The sequence below is a fragment of the Cyprinus carpio genome, unplaced genomic scaffold, assembly GCF_018340385.1.
Source record: "Cyprinus carpio isolate SPL01 unplaced genomic scaffold, ASM1834038v1 S000006521, whole genome shotgun sequence".
NCBI lineage: Eukaryota > Metazoa > Chordata > Actinopteri > Cypriniformes > Cyprinidae > Cyprinus > Cyprinus carpio.
The window spans coordinates 429,592-451,707 of record NW_024879188.1 but is presented as its reverse complement, the minus strand read 5'-3'; the positions used below and the strand labels follow the sequence as shown (position 1 = coordinate 451,707).

Here is a 22,116-nt window from a genome sequence, read left to right as displayed (position 1 = left end):
AGCATGGTGTTCCTGAATGCCTTCATACAGATCAAGGCCGTCAGTTGGAGGTAGATTTAATTAAGGAGTTGTGTTCAAAGTTGGGTGTCACCAAAACTTGGACATTCCTTATCATCCTTATCATCCTTGGCCATTTGATAATACCTAGAATATCAAAATCAACTGTGGGCAGCAGATCCTTTTCCAATTATCGCTCAAACTGTGAAACAATATATCTAGCATTGTTCAGGAGGCAGACACACTCTGTCAGTTTAAATCTCTCTAACCTTGCATAAAAAATAACACACTATCACATTTCCATAATTCAAAACATTTGAAGGATTGTTAGGCTGTATTACTTAGGTCAACCGGAACCGGGAACACTTCCTATAGCACCCAATGTACTTGCTACATTGTAAGAAGCATGGCATCTATGCTAACTTTAGTGTCTTTCGTTCTTATTACAAGGTCACCGTAACCACGCAGATCTAGGTACAGATCCCCAGCAAAGACCTTGTCAGCTATCGACACAAGACCACGATAACCAGACAAGTCCTCTGCTCAATCTATCTTGTGTTGCAGCCAGGAATTAAACACACTGGCCCCCTGACTGAGCCTGATTTTCTCCATTTCTGTTACCAATGGAGTTTTGGTTGCTTGCCACTGTCGCCTGTGGCTTGCTTAGTTTGGGGCACAATTTATTTATTTATTTCTCTATTTATTAAGTTTTTGACAATGATTACAATAAATTCACAATAATAGTACAAAAACTATATATATATATATATATATATATATATATATATTTTTTTTTTTTTTTAACTCTCAACATCCTGTCTCCATTCCTTCCCATACACACACACACACACACACACATATACATATATATAAAAGTTAATGTACAATCTATAAGTGATCGGTACAGACACAAAGACATCAAATAACCCACACTTATCCATATTATCAGCCATTGTTCCATGCCAAAGTCTGAGAAATTAAAGTTAATCTACAGTATTAAGAGAAAGAGGAAAAAGTTGAAAAAAAGTAGCATACAAGATTAATAATCATAGTCAAAGAGACAGAAAAAAACATAATAATAATAAATTATTGCTTATATAGATACACTTTCACAGGACTGTTTACAACATCACTAATAAAAATAATGAAGGGGTAAGGGAGGGGGTGTTTCACTCAGACAAGTTTAATTCTTCAAAGTATCTTAAGCCGCGTTTCTACCGCTGGAACTTTACCCAGGAACTAGGGACTTTGGGCTGGTACTCGGTGTGTTTCCACCGGAGGAACCAGGAACTAAATAAAGTTCCATGTAAAAAATGCCCCTCAGAAAGTCCCTGCTGGCGAGGTAGTACTTTTTCAAAGTTCTGGAACTTTCGGGGGCGGGACTTGGGCGCTAAACATGCTGATTGGTTGAGTTCATGCAGCACTGTGATTTCAACCACCATTTATTCAGATCATTTTCAAAATATTACTGTTATTATGTCATGAAATGTAATTTTAAAAGTATTTCAGGCAAGAATATAGTTGTTTAAAACTCAAATCTGTGGTTTATTTATAAAGACAACACCTATTTAAAAAGGTGTTTCACCGATTTTGGAGACGGTCAGCTCCATGCGATGAGCGGGAGCTCAGTGCTCATGTATCCGCCTAGAGCAGTCTCAACCTCGGCAAGTCCTTCTGATATGTGCCGCTGGCTCTGATGTCTCTTCAGTGGTTAAACATAACATATAATTCGTTTTGAGTAAATCTAACAGGTAATCTTTGGTCTGTATTCAAATTATCTATGTTAAAATGAAAATAAAAAAGGCTAAATTGATATAATATTTCATTTCATTGTAATGGCTGTATATATACACATTTCCCTGAACTAAGCACATTTCTGTGGCTATTATTATCTTCAAATGAAAACGAAAGGAGGCAGTGGCATTTGATATCCTATTTCGTTTTATTGTAAATATACATTAAGGAAAATTGCAGTAGCCAAGGCGAGCTGACTGATGTTATCAAGTACGCTTGATAGAATTACCCGATTTGCGTCATCACGGTCATCACACTCCCGAGTCAAATGCACAAAGACCGAACTACAGAGGATGCAAGTCCAAAATCAGAGTACTTTGTATTGAGAAACGTGCGCAGACCTGCATCATCAGACTATTTGCCTAAACGTCCCGGTACTTTAGACCGCAGTGGAAATGCAGAAAGCAAAAGGTCTGGCGGGGGGGGGGGGGGGGGGGGGGGGGGGAGTTCCTGGTGAAAAAAGTTCCTGGTACAAATGTTCCGGGTAATTTCGGTGGAACTGCGGCATTAGAAAGGGGGACCATGTTTTAAAAAACTTACACTTTGAACCTCTAATTGTAAATTTTATCTTTTCAAGTTGGATGTAATTCATTATCTCATTAATCCATTTACTGTATTTTGGAGGGTCGGGCCTTTTCCACTGTATTAAGATTTACACCTAGTCAAAAGTGAAGTAAAGGCAATAACAGTTTCTATATCATTCCTAAGTTCTTTGACCTTAAGCTTAGTTCCAAAGATAGCTATTAAAGGGTTAGGATTAATATGAATTCCATAGATATCATCATGAGTCTCAAAAATTTCTTTTCAGAGTTCTTCCAATCAAGGACAAAACCAAAATATGTGAGCTGCCGTTGCAAGTGAATGCGAACACCTATTACATGCAGAGCTAATGTTAGGATAAATCTTAGCTAACTTTGAGTTAGTAAAATTAAGTCTATGAAGTATCTTGAATTGGACAAGTCCATACCTGGCACAAGGAGATGAAGAGTTCACCTGGCCAGGGATATCAGCCCACTCCCTTTCTGGAAATTCTATGACCAAGTCACTCTGCCAGGCCGCTCTAGTACTGTCTAAATTTTGTGGATCTATAGAGGATATAATAGAGTATATAGATGAAATAAGCCCCTTACTGTTTGGTTTTAGATCAAGTAACATTTCAATGGGTGAGGAAGGGGGTAGCACTGGAAAATAACTAAAAACTTTCTTTATAAAACTGATTTGCAAAAACCTAAAAAAAATAGTTCTAAGCAAGGCAAAACGACTTTCAAGTTCTTGAAAGGAGCAAAAGATATTAATACAGAATAAATCTTTCAGAAACGTAATCCCGTTCACTTCCCAAGCACAGAATGCAGATTCCACATATGATGGAAGAAATAGACAGTTGGAAACTAAAGGACTCAGAATAGAGGCTGCCTGCAGACCAAAATGTTTCCTAAATTGGGACCAAATTTTTATAGTGTGCACAACTACTGGATTTTTGGTCACCATGATTTTGCCAAGTAAGACGTGTTCCTGGATCAACATCTTTTGATGATCCTGGATCAACATTATTGTCCAAAAATATAGATTTAACCCAATCCCTACACCTAAACCTTACCCTACCCATGATTTATTCCTAAAATCAGTGGGAAATGATAGTTGATTAACAAGAGTGTAGAAGAACCTAACCCTGATTGTAAGCCTAAAACACATATTTTCTGAAAAGTTATATCTCAGTTCTGATAGGTTGATTGGAATGTTGTTTCAGGATCAACAAGGATGTTGATCCAGGAACATGTTGTACTTGGTGAAATCAAGCTCACCTGGATTTTTAGAGGAAATATAATTGTAAGTGCAGACTACGGATCTAAGATGAAATTTACTACATAATTGTTTCCTATTGCACCCACAGTGGAATATTATGTGGGTCTAGATCAGACACCCACTATATAATTTTTTGAATATTACTTGCCCAGTAATAAAATAAAAAAATTGGGCAATGCCATCCCCAAAGATGTTTTGATCTTTGTAAAAAGGACTTTCTTATTCAAGGGGTTTTGTTTTCCCATAGTAAAGAAGAACTTAAGCTGTCTAATTTAATAAAAAAAAAAAAAATATATATATATATATATATATATATATATATATATATATATATATATATATATATTTTTTTTTTTTTTTTTTTTTTTTATAAAAATGGGAGTATTTGAAAATAAATGAAAGAAGCGAGGTAGAACTGACATTTTACCACTAGGTTAATACGACCTGCTAATGACAAAGATAACCCTGACCATTTGGTAAAATCATCTTTACAACAACTCTTTACAAGCGGGGGAAATTTAGTTTTAAACAAATCAGTAAAAGATTGTGTGACTTGTACACCTAGGTATTTGAAACCCTCACAAACTATTCTAAATGAAATAAGGGTAATATCTATGCAAAGAGGTGATTTGACTGGGAAGAATTCACTTTTATGCATTTTATTTCCCAAACTCTTCTAAGATTGAAATAATATGGGGGTACTGATAAATCAAGGTTAGAAACGTATAGCAAAACGTCATCTGCATATAATGAAATCTTATGCTCAATCCCATTCCGAGTGATACCCTTAAAGCTACCAGACTGACGAAGTGCTGCAGCCAAGGGTTCAATCAAAATTGCAAATAACAAAGGGGAGACGGGAGAGCATAGAGTCTGCTACCTCTATGCAAAGGGAAATACTCAGAGTAAATATTATTCATGCACACAGAGGCTACTGGAGAAGCATATAACAACTAAATCTAAGAAATTAAATCTTCTGAAAAACCAAAATGCTTAAGAGTGTTAAAGAGTTATACCCACTCTACCCTATCGAACGCCTTTTCAGCATCGAGAGAAATTATAATGTCCTGATACTCTGAGTGAGTGTTAGTGTACATTACATTATAAAGGTGTGGTAAATTATTAAATGGATTGCGTCCACGAATAAATCCAGTTTGATCATTAGAAATTATAGTTGGAAGAATAGGTTCTATACACATTGCAAGGACTTTAGCTAATATTTTAAAATCAGCATTCAATAGTGAAATTGGCCTGCAAGACTCACAAAGAGTTGGATCCTTTTTATCTTTTGGAAGAAGAGAGATTGAAGATTGTGTGAGTGTTGGAGGAAGGAAGGGGGCCTAGTAATGTTGACAACTTCTTAAAAAATTCTGGAGGGAAGTCATCCGACCTGGAGATTTAGTACTCTGCATTGCTGTAATGGCGTCTGTTACTTCTACTTGTTTATGGGTTTGCCAAGGTTAGAATTAAGATCAACATTTAAAGTTGGTAAATTCACTTTTGTTAAAAAAAAAAGAGTCTAGAATTACTGAATCATTAGGATATTCTGAGGTATACAAAGCAGTAAAAAAAAAAAAATATATGGACAAAGCTGTTGTTAATATCTTGTAAAGAATATAACAGAAAGTTTTCAAATTATTTGATTGACGAGCCTGAAAAGCTAGCCATTTACTGGCCTTGTCCCCAAAATTCATAAAATGTATAATGAGTTTTTAACAACTGTTTCTCTACATATGAGGTAGACAATAGATTCTATTCAGTTTGGAGGCACAGTATCTCTTTTTAAACAGATCAGGTTTAGGAGATATACCAGCCTGCTAATTGCATCTGAAAGATCCTTGAGCATTATCCCTTAGCATAAGAACAAAAATATATAATTTTTCCTCGTAAATAGGCTTTCATTTCTCCCATAAAGTACATCTTGAAATATGAGTTTGATTATTTATTTATAACTCTATCCCTTTATTTAGATAAGTAACAAATTCTCCATTTGCCAAGAGCAGAGGGTTCAGTCTCCAGGGCTTAAAGGATGAATGCTGGACAGGCAAACTGAGTGAAAAAGAAGAGGGGGCATGATTGGAGATAACAATGCTATGGTATGTACTTTTTGTAATAAAGGATATATGACTCTTATCTATTAAGAAATAATTTATATGGCTATAAGAGTGATGCACTGGTGAAAAAAAGGTAAACACTTTAGAGGAGGGGAAAAGAAATCTCCAAGGATCTAACAGCCCATACTGCTCACAAAGATTTTTCAGTAGTTCACGCTTACATATTATTAGCTGAGGTATGGAATGCGTATTTGGTGTGCTGTCCGGGGAAGGGCTCCGAGCTCGGGAATGGCCCGAACCTAGAGTACCTCCCAAAAAGCAATTGGACAAAGGACAGCCACCAGATTAAGAATGCCCCCCCAAAAATAGCATTGTAAGTACTGGCGGGGGCTAATTTTTATTTTCCTGAGAAGTCAGCTGGTTGGCAGGCCGGAAGAGCCTACGTACTCCGGTGAGAGCGACTTAAGTGTTGGAAGAGTAGGCCCTAGCGGCTGCTGGTACCGGACTGCATGGGTTTGGGGCGCCCGGTCGGTACAGGCTGGCAAGCCCATGCAATTTAGTGGGCAAAGGGCAAATGGCTGACAGAGAGGGCCCATGAAGCCTCTGACTGGAGATTAAGACTCAGGACAACGGACGTCTGGGTCCTCTCAGTTTGGCAGATAAAAAGCTTTGGGCTGACTGACAAGGAGGACTCTTGCAACATCCGACAGGAGATCAAGACTCACGGCATCGGATGGATGAGACTCGCTTGCAGGCAGCAAGTATAAAAACCCGCCTGGGAGAACTCTCGGCAGATGTCTGAAGGGAGCGCACACATCAGACAGGTAAGCCTCGCCGGACGGGGAGAGTGAAAATGAAAACCCGACTGGGAGGGCTCTCGCGGCATCCGATGGGGTATCATACTCAGAACATCGAACGGGTAAGCCTCGCCAGGCGGGGTTAAAAGATGTGAGGATAGCGGAGAGGGTTTTAGGCAGGGTTTGGCGAGAGGTCGAGACTCAGTGTCGGAAGGTTAAGCCTCACCTACCATCAAATGGAAAAGGTAGGTTGTGTGGCTGGGAGACTCTTACCGACGTCCTAAGGGAGCACACGCATCGAACGGTTAAGTCTCACCAACCGTAGAATGGAAAGGTAAAGGTTGTCTGGCCAGGAGGCTCTCGCCAGCTTCCGAAGGGAACACACACATCGAACGGGTAAGCCTCGCTGACCATAGAAATGGAAAAGGTAAGGATGTCTAACCGGGAGGCTGTTGCCGAAGTCCGAAGGGAGCACACGCATCGAACGGGTAAGCCTCTCCGGATGTAAGACGGAAGAGGTAAAATCACTGTATCGGCTGGGTAAGCCCCTCAGGCCATAGAATGGAAAAAGGTAAGTTTGTGTGGCTGTGAGACTCTCGTCGACGTCTTATGGGAGTTCGCTACTCACAGCATAGGACGGGTAAGCCTCGACGACCATAGGATGGAAAAGGTGGGATTGTGTGTCCGCGGGGCTTTTGCCGATGTCCGATGGGGGGCTTGATACTCGCGGCATCGGATGGGTTGCATATTGGGTAGATCGGTTTGGCGACCGAAAAACATGGAAAGGTAACGGTTGTCTGGCCAGGAGGCTCTCGCCAGCATCCAATGGGAGCACACGGATCGAAAGGGTAAGCATCACTGGCCGAAGGATGGAAAAGGTAAGGTTGTCTAGCCAGGAGGGTCTGCCCGACGTCCGATAGGACCTCAAGCTCCCGGCCTCAAACGGGTAAGCCTCTCTGGCTGAAGGACGGAAAAGGTTGTCTAGCCAGGAGGCTCTCACCTACATCCGATGGGAGCTCCAACTCCATGCATCGAATGGGTAAGCCTCACTGGCCGAAAGATGGAAAAGGTAAGGTTGTCTAACCAGGAGGCTCTCACCAACATCCGATGGGAGCTCCACTCCAGGCATCGAATTGGTAAACCTCTCCGGGGGTAAGACGGAACAGCAATGTAGAGTAGCCGGGCGGCTCTCACCTACATCGATGGGAGCCCGAGCTCCTGGCATCGAAGAGGTAAGCCTCACTGACCACAGAATAGAAAAGGTAAGGTTATCTAGCCGGGAGGCTTTTGGCGGCATCTAGTAGGAGTTTAATACTTGCGACACCCGATGGGTAAGTCTCTCCGACCATGAGAGGGGAAAGTTAAGGTTGTTTAGTTGTGAAGCTCTCGCCGGTGTTCGGCAGGAGCTTAATGCTTCCGGTATCGGATGGGTACGTCTCGCCGATCGTAGAATGGAAACGGAGGCTCTCGCTGGCCTCCCATGGGGGCTCGATATTTTAATATTGGATAGGTCAGCTTGGCGACCATAGTTCGGAAAAGTAAGGTTGTCTATCCTGGAGGCTCTCGCCGACATCCGATGGGAGCACACTGCATCGAAAGGGTAAGCCTCGCTGGCCGTAAAATGGAAAAGGTAAAGTTGTGTGGCCGGGAGGCTCTCGCCGGCATCCGGTTGGAGCTCAATGCTCGCTGCACAGAGGGTAAGCAACGCCGTTAGTTGAAAGAAAACATTCCCTCAACCTTGAAAGCTATTGCAGCATCTGACGGGAGTTTAATACTTGCGGCATCAGATGGGTAAACCTCGCCAGTAGTTGGACGGAAATGGCAAGGTTTGCTTGACCAGGAGGCTCTTGTGGCATCTGATGGGAATTCAATACTTGCTGCATCAGATGGGTGAGCCTTGCCGGTATTTGAAAGAGAAACATTTGTTTTGTTGGGAAACACTCTTGCAGCACCTGACCGGGAGTTCAATACTCAGAGCAATTTGGGTTGTCTAAAAGGGTGGATGCTATGAGGATTACTTTGCGTTATTGTTTAGCGAATCTGAAAATGCTTCCGATAACGAGTCAGAAAATCTTGGTGCGGCTTGCCTTATAAAGTTAAGCGTACGGAAAAGTAGAATTTCCTGTGTCAGTTTACCCCAAATAAGTGCCATGAATCTGCATGCATGGGCATAGCCTTGAAAGCTGAGGTGATGTCGACTTTTGCCAACCAAGTGCTAAGACCCATTTATTTTATTTATTTATTTATTATATTGGTTGAAAGATCATTGTTCTATGGTTGAGAGAGGGATTCATTAAGAGCAATCGAGGTGATTATGCTTGGAAGTGGTGAATTATATGGAGCTGGCGGATCGATTGGGAGTTTCTTGTCGCAGAATTTTCAGAGTAGCCACTTCAATGGGCTAATGCAAAACTGAGAATGCGGGGCTTCGAAAGGGCTGATCATGAACCCTTCTTTAATTTGTGCCGCCTATGGGGGAAAGCTGAACAGATTATTTCATTGGAATAGCTCGGTAATGGAAAAAATGGCAACATTTTGATGTCCACGTTCGAGGATTTATGATTGCTGTAGCATTTCTGTCGTAAAGAATTTATCAATATTAAGATTGTGTACAACAATTTTTGGAACATTGGTGCCCTTTGAAGGCTTTTGATATAATGTGAATGTACATTATAGTGTTTATAATATTAAGATAAGTTGTTCAATAGGACAGTATCAGTAATTGCTTTTCATACTTCATTTAAACAAGTCACCACAGCCTCCTTACTATTATATTTGTATTTTAGGTAATTTAAAAGGCTATTGTTTAGTTTTTTTTTTTTACACATCAAAATAAATTAAATTTTCCGACTAATCGACAGAATAATCCACAGAAAACTCTGTTACCCAATTAATTGTTAGTAATGACCTTAGATGAAGGCTCTAATTCCACATTTGCCAGGATTTGGGCCCAGATGTTGTGAACCATTGAGGTGGCTCTGAGGCAACAGCATTTGGTGGAACGGCAGTGATGTTGCTATAAAAGAGAATATTGAGATTTTAAATGAAGTAGAGAGCTGAGAGGGAGAGGAGCGGGGGCCACGCTTGCTTCAGCTGCAGGCCACGGGAAAGGGTGGTTTGTGACGTTTTGACGGGAATTGCTAAAATGCCCGGGTAGCCTGCAGTGTTCCCACTTTAGCCATTTGTTGTTTAGATTTAAAAATTTCTTAAACTAACCTATCAACTTGGTTTCCCAAAGCAAAAACTGCTAATGCTGTGGTAGTAGAGAAAGACAGACAAGGCTCCTGGCGGAGCAGACACTGCAGTGGCAGTGGAAAACAATAGGGAAAAAAACTCCTGTGGGAGCAAGAACTGCAGCGTTTTTTTTGTTTTTTTTTTGCCAACTTTAAGGTTATTAGGTTTAAAAAGACATGCATTTCCTCTTAATCACGCGAAGGAGAAAGTATTGACAAACTAGCCGATGTGCACCTTGGCTAGATTTGGAGAGAGGTGCCTAGTAATACTCACGTCACATGTGAATTAGGTTGCAATTGTTGATTGTTTCTTTGTGGTAAACCTTATGTGCCTATAATCGATAGTCATTTAGGTAGATAGTTGAATAATTTTCTCGCAAATCAATCTTTTCCATCCGTTTATCTGAGTGAAGTGTACTTTAAAATACAGGAAAATACTCATGAAATTAAGAAAATCATAGAAATTTAATGTATTCTACGCCGTTTGCGACGTGGCTAAAAATAATAATAATATCAAGATCCTTGTGTCACGACGTCGTTTAACAACTTTCAGCCACCAACGACACCTTTTTAGCGACTTTACCTAAAACTGTATTTACAACACGGCCTGTGCCGCTAGCGCAAGAGCTTGAGGCCTGGCTGCATGATGACGCTGCGGCCGGAAGAGCCACGGTAAAAGGTTGAGCCGAAGCGGGAAGCCAGTGAGGCTTGCTGCGGTGAGATCGTGGGTGCTGCCCAGGCTCATTGGAAGCCTGCCGCTGCGAGCCCGCGCTTAAGGAGAGCCGGGTTTGGTGTGCCGCGGGGCAATGGAGGTGTCGAGCGAGGCAAGTTCGAGGCCTTGCGAGTTTTGCTCGATATATTGGCCGCCCTGTTGTTGTTGATTTAGGAGTGAGGTTTGGCAGATTGCTGGGAGACTAATAACTTAGATCGTACAGATCCACTTTGTTTACCTTTCACGAGTACGGAGAGTCGGAATTAATCGTCGTTTGCCTCAGGATTAAATGCGGTCAACTTCCCGATTGGAGGAACTGTAGGCACAGCCGAAAGATAAAAGGATGCCGGGGAAAAAATTGGAAGTGACGGCGGTAGAGGTGAAGTTAAGCCTCTGTGTCGTGGGGGAGCGTGTGGCTGGTTGAGTAGAGTGGCGGCCACAATGGAGCACGGAGCTCGGCGGCGGTGTCTGGCGGAGGAGGAGCGATCCTGGGCCCGGCAGATTGGCCGGAGAACTGAAAAATGCCCAATATAGACCTAGACTTTTAAATGGGAGAAGCTAAGTCTGCCATATGATGGCAAAAGGTGCAAGCCGAATGCTGATAAACCATCAATGGATAGAGGTAAGTCAGCGATATTTATACTGTGGTATTGATTACTTGATTGTGGTCCACCGGTGTTGGTTAGGCTAATTATCTGACGCGCTCCTCCCGAACCTTGTTAATAAAACATAATTTAATGTTTAGAGCAGCCTTAGAGGGCTGTACGATTTTAGTTGAGGATTTGTCTAAAGATGTATTCAAAACACAATATCCTTCCTAATGAGAATGGGGACACAATTTCTGACAATATTGTTGACTTGATTGCACAGACATTATTGGAAGAGAACTGAACTGAGCTGGACAATGACATCAATGAATCAACAATAAACTGACTTTAACTAAAAAAAAAATAATAATTCTATAGTTCTCTTGCATTATCAACACACCTTTTTCCTGTTTAACACTGTAAATCTGCTTTAACAAAACCTGCATTGTATAAAACGCTATATAAATAAAGGTGATTTGAGTTGAGTTGACTTGACATCAGTTCTGAAGTTGTATTTAATTTGCTATATGAATTCAAGATTTCCCAGAGCCTGGAAACATTCATCACCTTAATGCACATTGAAAAAGAATATGTTTGTTTATGTTTTCACAACAAGTAGAATAGTTGTGTAAGTAAGTAAGTAAATAAATAAGTAAATAATTTCATTTAAAAAAGTGGCATGAAAATAATAATTACAGGTCTATCTTGGCTACTAGCAGACATGCAGTATCCAGAGCAACTTACAGGAAACTCAGGACAAAGAGTGTTGGAGTGACTTGCTCAGTAGTGATGAACGAGGGGAATGTTATTTATTCTTTTAATTTATGAGATGTCATCTATTAAAACAAAATTCTGACCTTGTTTTAGCATCCCAAATCTTAATCATTTGGCTACTGCAATCCTAACACTTTATGCAAGTGTGCAAAATCCTTATCTTAATCTTATCTTTCTTACTTTGAAGTACATTGGCTCCACTTTGTATTTGAGTGCATGTGCTTTTCCCACTAGCCCCAGAACAGATGAAACTTTCTCTGGGTCATGAAGGTTCTCCACAACTGTGTTGATGGCGTTCATGACACGGCGGGCATGTTTCCTCAACTGAGAGCTCTTCTCCATCTCCTCTGGATCTTCCATGTCCTGGAACTGACTGAAGTACTGCTTTGCCGAGGGGAAGTTCACAAAGAATCTGAGGAACACAGAAAAAGAAAACAGCTAATATTGCAACAAGAGTTTAGTGAACATTTCAGTGGAAAGATTTCAGAGGAGTCTTCTTATCCGGCAGTATTAGAAACTGTGGTTTACATAACTTTCATCAAATACAAAATGCATTATAATTGCTTTAAAATTGCCTGCAAAAGGACTAGTGTTTACTGATACACTATCCTAGCTTTCCTAAATCTCTCCCTGATTCGATGAAGCACACCCAAAAACACAGCATCCTGCTCTGATCAATCAGCATCCAGAAATCAGCACACAAGCCATCTCCCTACACTCACAGAGACTGTTGGCAAGTTCACCGGGATGTGGAAACAGATGCAAAATATTTCAGCAGCAACTTCAATGTGGTGTTGCACACACACACACACACACACACACACACACACACACACACACACACACACACACACACACATCAATACACCTACAAACTAAGTTAGTTGTGTGTGAATGGTACAATATTAGAGTTATTCCCAGAAATTACGACAGTTTTCTTGCAGTCTCTAACTGGAAATCCTTAAGTGGTACAGTACCATGAGCTAGCAAATTATTTAAAATTTGTTACAAAGGTATAGAAGATTCTACGGCATGCAGAGAATGAGGCAACTGTTAAACTCAGGAGGAAGACAGCCCTTCCCATATGATTGACCTCACTGCATTTAGACTCCCCAAGCCTGGTTTCACAACCTATATCACCACTCACTCATTCAATCCAACACGCTGAAACGAAGAATCAAAAAAAGAGCACAACTGGTTTCACTTCACTATCACCAGGTTATGAACCCAACATTCCGCTGCAATGGTCTGATGAGGAACAGTGTGAATCTGCATTAGACATTTTAAGGAGGGAGAATAAGGATATTTGCAAAGCTCATGACAACCTGCTATGTACTCTGCAGATGTTACAGCATGAAAGGGAGCTTAGGACGGGAGCTTTCTCAGCTAAAACAACAAATGAAGCAGCTACAAATTTAGTTGGAGCAGCAACATCCACCACGACTCCAGCTGCGAGCACAATCTGATTAAATGAGCTTCAGGCCTATTCCAGTTCCATATCTCAGGTCCCATAGGAAGCAACAGACTGATGACAACTAATTAAGCTCTCTGCACCACCCAACCCCAGTAGGTCCTGTCCTGTCAGTATTGTTGTAACACAGTTCTACTTCTACTTTATGCCACAATGATCTCATAGATCAGAGGTGCCCTAACAGAGTCTGTAACTCGTTGTATTGGGTCCCCTATGACTCTGCCAGGCACTACCAAACACCACGTCAGTCAGAATCAGAATTAAAATCAAAAAGAACATTATAGCCAAGTGTGCTTACACACACAAGGAATTTGTCTTGGTGACAAAAGCTGCCAGTACACAGGTTGACTAGGTAAAAGACACAGATAACAAAATAAAAAGAAGTGAGTAGAAATAAATATGTAATATGTTAGAATAGGGCACACATATTCACTATTTACTAAGAGTTTTCCCTGAAAAAAAAAAATCCTAATTTGCTAATAGTTAGTGATACAGTTGTTAAGTTTAGATATGGGGTAGATTAAAGGGGTCATAAGATGCGATTTCAAGTTTTCCTTTCTCTTTAGAGTATTACAAGCACTTGGTGCATAAAGAAGATCTGTAAAGTTGCAAAGACTAAAGTCTCAAACCCAAAGAGATATTCTTTATATAAGTTAAGACTCGTCAACGCCCTCCTAAAACTCCTCATTTAAACATGTCTGTCACGATGTGGGAAGATTGGCATAACGGCGCCAAAATATTCACGCAAAGAAAGAAGGCGTAACCTTTGATTCTTGCTGTTGCCGCTGGCGCCATGTCGTGGAGACGCTGTTTCATTGTGAAAGCGAAAATACTTTGTTTGGCCTTCCAAAAGAAGACACAACTAGAAATCAGTGATTAAGTTGTATTTACAACACTGTTCCAGAACAGTTTAACCCAAATATTCAGATGTGTGCAGCCATTTTATTGAGGACTGTTTCCTGATCCTTAAGAAAACAATGCTGGCTGTTCTGACTCACAGTCTGTAAGTACATTTATACATGTAAAGGATTTGCCACTGATGATTCAAACGCGAGTTTTGAGCTGTGTAGAGCAGCGGTTCTCAATTCCAGTCCTCCAGCCCCCTTGCTCTGCACATTTTGTATGTTTCTCTTTCGCTTCAGACGTTTGTTCTATTCGGACGTAAGTGCCCTGCGAAGTGGACATCACGGGATATTCCGCCATGATTCCAGTTCGAAACGAACGTATATGTTCAATTCAAAGTGCATTGAAGTGTGCGAGATGTGAATTTAAATTGAATTTATTTACAGAGGTATATGATGTCACACTTGTCCGTGTGTGAAGACATTGCGCAGCGCAAATCTGTGAATGAATGTTCCGAAGAGAGGTACACTTCAACAGATTTGGGGGGCACGAGGACTGGAATTGAGAACCCCTGCTGAGGAGTAGAGCTTGTTGTTTGTTGTTTCTCCGATCAAAAATGCAGACATGGTTTTATGTTTACGCAGCGCGATGCAATGCAACGTAAAAACACAGTATAAGTCATTATAATCCGGAATTATGTCCCCACTGGATGCAACAAACACCTCGTTTGTAATGGGTTTTATTGTTATTGTCTTGTCCCGGTGTTCTGACCGGGACACGTATCACAGTCTGACAAGGGACATAACATTTCTGCCACACACTTGAGGCATTCGGCCAATCACAACGCACTGGATAGCTGGTCAATCAGAGCACACTTCGCTTTTCAGACCGATGTGCTTTGTAAAAAACAACGCATTTTAGAAAGGCAGGACATAGAGGAACAACAAAAAAAGTACAGTATGTGGAAAATAATGTGTTTTTTGAACCTTAAACCACATAAACACATTTCATTACACCAAATACACAAAATAATGTTATTTTTAGCAACATCATATGACCCCTTTAAGGTATCTAAAATACAGTCATGCAGAATAATGCATTAATATGTGCTTTATAAGTAGTAATAAACAGGCAATATTCTAGTAATATGCATGTTAATAAGCAACTAATTAATAGTGAGACTTGATCCTTAAAATAAAGTGTCCGTAAAAACAATACACAGACAAATATACAGTTGACAGTATAGTTTTTGTACAGATGTGCTATATACAAATTATGCAAGGCAATGTGGATATTAGGATATTAGTTCCTGTGGCAGGTTGAACTTCCTCAGCTGGCAAAGGAAGTACAACCTCTGCTGGCCCTTTTTCACAATGAAGTCAATGTGATTGTCCCACTTCAGGTCCTGATAGATGGTGGTGCCCAGGAATCTGAATGACTCCACTGTTTTTACAGTGTTGTGAGTGGGGGGAGTGCAGGGCGGTTTGTCCTGAAGTCCACAATCATCTCCACTGTTTTGAGTGTGTTCAGCTCCAGATTAAGTCAGATTGTGTCAAAGCAACTGTACAGCATTAAATAGGAAAATAGTATGGCAATAATGCAAAAGGACAGTTCATCATTGAATTCAGTGATGTCATCATCCAGCTCAGTTCAATTTAATTGTTTTTTTTGAATTATGTTTGAGGTTTTCGCTGGAAATTAAGTGTCCCCAACTAAGCAAGCCAGAGGCAACAGCAGCAAGGAACCAGAACTCCATCGGTGACAGAATGGAAAAAAAACCTTGGAAGATACCAGGCTCAGTCGGGGTGCCAGTTCTCCTCTGGCCAGATGAAACCAGCAGTTCAATTCCAGGCTGCAGAAAGGTCAGATTATGCAGAAGAATGATCTGGTTCATGTGGTCTTGTCCCGGTGGCTGTCTAGGAGACAAGGTCTTTACTATGGATCTGTCTCTGGGGCTCATCTAGTTGTTCTGGTCTCCACTGACATTCAGGGCTGTAGAGGTCATCTCTAGGTGCTGATCCACCATCTGGGCTGGAAATGTACTGGATCCAGGTGACTGCAGTGACCATCTGATCTGGATACTGACTGGATCCGGTGGCTACAGTGACCTCGGACTCGGACCTCGGAGTTAAGACTGCACCAGACAGCCAGCTGCAACCAGACTCATCACCATCCTCAAGCGTGTGTTAACGCACGTGTGCAGGGACCTCGGATTGGCCAGACTATTTTCTTTTATTATTTTAAATTTACTTCAGCATGAACAAAAAATGACCCTCATTGGCCCATAAGAAACTTTAAATGAGGATTTGTTGCAGAGCATCTGACAAAATTAATGGCTTGTATTGTAGAATGCACGCTCAGCACCGCTGAGAGTTAGCGCAATCGTTAAATTGAAATCGAAAGTAAAACACGCAAGTGCATTCAAAAGCAATTTTAAGCCTACTTTGATTATGGCTGCACTTATTGTTTGCACTTAATAAGACTAAGAAAGAACAGTGTTGTTTATTTATTAGGGCTGTCAAATGATTAATCATGATTAATCACATCCAAAATAAAAGTTTTGTTTACATAATATATGTGTGCATACTGTGTATATTTATTATGTATATATAAATACACACACATGCATGTATATATTTAAGAAGAATATGTTATGTTTATATATTAAATATATTTATATATAATATAAAATATAAGAATATAAATATATAAATGTATATACATGTAAATATTTTCTAAATATATAATTTATGTGTGTGTATTTATATATACATAATAAATATACCCTGTACACATACATATATTATGTAAACAAAACTTTTATTTTGGATGTGATTAATCGTGATTAATCATTTGACAGCCCTATTATTTATTGTTATTTATACAGTTTTTATTTCCATGTTCAATTTGTGAAAAGGAGTTCAGTTAAGAGGTCAAACGTTGTAGCTTTTATAAGGCGGGGGGGGGGGGGGGGGGGGCATGCTACTGAAAGTTTAAATTCCAGATACTTACTGAGCATCTGAAATTAGAGGATGCATTACTTACAGCAGATACATATAACCATTTGCAACACCCTTTCACAAGGAAAATGGCTGCATTAGATCAGAAATATGGCCAGCCTCACTAGCTCGCTCTACAACTCATCTCAGAACTAATTAACTTTTGTAACTTTTAAGTTACAGTATGGATCTCCTGTCTCTCAGATGCTAGGGAAACATGACCTGAGATCAGAGTTTTGGGAGTTTACACATCTATGTAGTGTGCCCATCCAAGGTTCAGGAGGACATTTCAAGGTTTGCAAGCAGTCAATGTAGAGGGCCAGTGCCACAAATGAATCCATCCACTAAAGACAATAGCAGGTGTTGGTGCTGTGGAAGAATTCAGATGTCAACAGAGTGCAACCTAAAAATGCGCTGCAGACAGTGCAGCAACCGACTACTCATAGTCGAGGACAACATCAGTCTCAGGAGTCCAGAGAGTCCAAAGTCTGCTCCAGATAAAGCTTCATGAAACAACCTCCTTTCTGCTCAACACCATGAATGTGATTCTCCTGGAAACCAAAACAGTATTGGCTGAGTTTATGGTATTGCGCAATATGCACTCCTCATTTTTGTGTCAAGAACATTACAGAACTCAGAGCACCTAAAGAGGCAGTCTTATTGCAGCTGACAGCCACTAAAAAAAGACTGGCCAAAAACCCACAATAAGCAGAAGCATATACTGCTGAGATTTCAAAACTGAAATGAGCAGACAGTGTTAGGAAACTGCAACAGAATGTTGAGACAGATTTTCCTACTCCTGGTGCATCCCACATTACATGGTGCAGCACAATGGGAAAACTCTGGGGGAAAACAAAATCTGAATGAGCTTCTTCCCCCTGGACCAGTGTTGGGGCCATACTCTACTATCTCTACAGCTGCTGTCAGAAGTGACATCAAGGAAATGTTCTACCAAGTAAGATTGCTCCCAGAAAACAGACTGTTATGACATCTCTAAATACAAGAACAACCTAGTGAGTTCTCCCTTTTGGCATCACATAATGCTGTGTCATTTTTGCACTACAGAAACACATCCTGATAATAACTGGCCTGGGGATGGTATTCGCCATTCTGTCCTGAAATTGTTTTATGTGGATATGTATTATGCCTACAAACCTTCACTTCAACAGAAGAAGCAAAACTGGTTGTTGACCAGCTGTCTGGAACCTACCAAGGGAGTGTCCAGCACTCAGTCATCTGTCCCAAAAGGCAATGTGAGACAGTGCAGAACTCTAAAATTCAAAAGGTACAATACACATATACGAATCCTCTCTGGGGCACTTCTGGAATCATCATACCAACACCATCTCCTAATACCATGCAGCGGAAAATACTGAAGTTACTATGTGTATCATACACATAATTCAGAACCTGTTTGTCACAAGAATAATGAGGACTCAAGAGCGAAGGCAAGTCAAAGCAAATTTATTAGAAAAATAGTTTATTAGAAAATGTAATGTAGGCAGTCTAATCTGGCTGGTGCAGAGCTGGATTAGAATTCAGGAAAAGGAATGTCTGCGTATCCCTTGGGTGCAGCAACAGCAGTTCAGGCAGTGGGCAGGGGAAGAGAGGCGAGTGCTGTCCTCAGCCGGCAGACTCGATTCTGTTCTTAGTGACAGGACCAACACACACGGACCACAGGATGACTGGGCAGAGAACAGGTAAGAAGCACCAGGCATGACTTTGACTATACAAGACTTGACAAAATTACAGATAACTGAGAATGCACAGACACTTGGTGTCATTCAATGGGCAGGAAAACCTCCAATAATCTGGCAAAGAAGCTGGAAAAACAGCAAAGTAAAGTAGAAAAGAAAATCATGGTGAAGAGAGAACAGGTGCGGGACAATTAGGGTGAGTGCCGGACGCAATAGCGGACAGCTGAGCCTAAGTAGCAGTAACGAGGAAAGAGAGGGAAATGAGAGGAAGAATCAAACCCGGCTCATGACACTGTTAGGTTACCTCATTCCTTACACAACTTAAAGCCTTCTACACACTGCATGATTTTAGCAATCCTATAAGATCATTGCTGGTCACACTGTACGACATGGATCTAATAAATTTGGGTACGACATGCATGTAGATTGTACGATGATGACACCAATTGACTCATAGGCTATGACGCACGTTTCTACAGAAGAAAAAAATCGTCATTAGCATGCGCTAGTGGTAAACAAAAAGATTATAATGAATCACACTTTGACAGTTGTACTTTTTATGTGTTCTGAAAAAAAGTGGGAGCGGCGAAAGTGGAAGAAATAAGAGCTTAAGGTAAAGAGTTAATGTTTTAGCGCCATGTTGTGCTGATTTCATGACATGTTTTTACTGGCTGGTCAGTAAACGTGGATTGTAACTGCAAATACATTGTGCGATGAACATGCTGAATTTCTGACACTGACAGAAAATTATCTGGCTATCTTTAGTAGCAAGACGGCCATTTTTGAACCTTTCTCACTTTACGACATAGGACCACCGATTAGGAGCCACGATCACAGAAATCGCCACGATTGTTTCACAATGCCCATCTTTTGTCTGGGACAGCCGAAAATCGTGCAGTGTGTCTCTGGCTTAAGATCATTGTGCATTGTAGTATGGGACAAGATGGGGGGACTAGGATGATCCACACTTGCCCATGGAATTACTACAAATCTAGACATACCTTCCACAAGTAATAAGACATAACATGAGAAAGGAGTCCACAATGAAAGGGTTATTTCCAGAAATCATTTGGTGGATCAGTACAGTGAGCTGGCAAATAACTTTAAATGGTAAAGGAATACAGTTATTTTATACATTACATTTGTGTTTTAATTATATGTAGAATATTATGAATACACATTGTTACTATTTGTAGTAGTAAATCTGTAGTATTCAAATTCATAAACTACTAAAATACTAGCCTCAGCAAGACACTAAAAATGTTCTAAGGCCCATGATAACCAAACCCATCACTCTTTGTTAGCATCTTGCCCATGGGTAACCTTCGCAGCTGAGTAGAAATAGAATATTTATGCCTTTGAAATTCAGAGAGCACAAGCTGCATAAATTATACAAGTCAATAAATGCAAATTATGAAAAATGAGAAACTGAAAAACTAGGAAGAAGGAATTTAGAGAGAGAGAAATTTTGGGCAATGAAAGGCAGTGTGGTGTATGACTGCAGTGCAGAGCTGAAGTGGCTCTGATGAAAAGGATGTCATTAAGTCACAGCAGGGAAAATGAGAGGCAGGTGCACAGACAGAGAGGGAGTGAGTTCAAACACAACCAGAGCTTCAGCTCTGTTGGTTTAAAAGCCTCAGCACTGATAATGAACAAACCCTAATAATCAGAGTGCAAATCTGACATAAATGACAAACTGCTACTCTGTTTCTGTTTTCAGTTCCACAGTAGGTGTTAAAATTGTCAGCTTTGTGCCTGACAGTATCCTGTTAAACCACAAATGAATTTTCAAATGTGCTTAATGCTACTTGCTTAAACTTTACAAAACTAGATATTTAGGGGCAACATATAAAAACGTTAGTACGGAATGTTCATATTTGCAGCGATTGATAACTTTAAGAAAACTTTTAGCCAGTAGAGGTCTTCATTTAGCATAAAACTACTGTTTATATAGAAAGCTATTATAAGACCCTGAAACTAGGCAATGGGAATGTTCCTGTGGAATCTTTATAAAAGCATACTTATTTCAGTCACTGAGGTATGGTCCTATAACTCATTCTCTAAATGTATGCATGGATAGTTTAGTTCTATCTTCAGTAAAAACAGTATGCTAGATTTATTAGTGTCCATTGTGTGAAAATGAATACGACTGATTCATTTTGTTGTGAGATGTTGGTGGTCTGAACGGGAATTGAGTTGTGAGTGGTGCTGCCAAACAAATAGGGTCATGGAACAGTAGCTAGCTCTGTAGTCCTTTATGAGAATTACGTCACAGTTTAAATATTAGGGCTAGGTTTCATGACTAAATTGACGATTCAATTAGACTATTATTTATATGATTTCGATTCAGTTAGATTTAATATCAATATTTATCAATATTTCATTTAAAATGTTAGTTTTGTAGACATGGAATCCATATTTAAATATATGCTGGTAACTGAAACCCTCCTATGCAGCTATATTAAGTAAATACACATTCATATTAACATTAGAACCCACACAATTATGTTGAATTGCGTTTTACCTTTACTTTGAGTAACCAAATTCTGTAACAATAAATCCTAAATATGCACATACAATGCACACAAGGTAAGCACAAACACATTACTGTAAAAAATATAAATTGTTAGTGAATTTCATTAACAACTTGAAACATGTTTAAGAAATAAAACAAATTTCAAAATTCCAAACATTTAAAAAAAAAAAAATAAATAAATAAATAAATAAATAAATAAATAAAATAAAATAAAATAAATAAATGAGTATACAAAAAATAGTAACTGTCCATAAAACTAACAGTTCTTTACTAAAGCCTACTCATTTTTTTACCAGGTTCCTAAAAGTGCTAAAAGAGGATACTCTTCTGTGTGCATCTTCCACCAGATTAGCGGGTTTTCAGAGAGTAGGACAGGTTTGGCTTCCCTATTCCTTGCCACTTCCTCTTTTGCCATTTCAGTCACAGTTTTCTTTGATGCTGGGGCTGCTGCTTTATAAGCTGGTCCAAGGAGATCCATCAGTGCAGATGTCTTTGGCTTCTTTGTAGTGTTTATTTCAGCAGTGGTGAATGTAACGAACTAATAATACTTCGTTACAGTACTTAAGTATTTTTTGGGAGTATCTATACTTTATTTGAGTTTTTATATTTCAGCCAACTTTTACTTTTACTCCACTACATTTTCGAATTAAAATGTACACTTTTACTCCTGTACATTTCACTGAAGCATATTCGTTACTTATTTACAAAATAGTCAGAATTCAGAAGAACACAGACTGCAGGTTTGACGAATCAGTGGTCTGGCGTCTGCTAGTTAGACTCCTATAAAACGCCTTTGCTCATGTCCAAACAAGTGCGCGC

General features: G+C 40.0%; 1 protein-coding gene across 1 annotated transcript in view; it reads right to left on the bottom strand.

Moving 5' to 3' along the window:
- LOC122143861 (cytoglobin-2) overlaps nt 1–22,116 on the bottom strand; it is a 76,554-nt gene that overhangs the window by 37,996 nt on the left and 16,442 nt on the right. Inside the window, exon 2 of the mRNA XM_042754465.1 lies at nt 11,932–12,163. Within this exon, the coding sequence (XP_042610399.1) occupies nt 11,932–12,163 (232 nt within the window). The remainder of the gene's footprint in view (nt 1–11,931; nt 12,164–22,116) is intronic.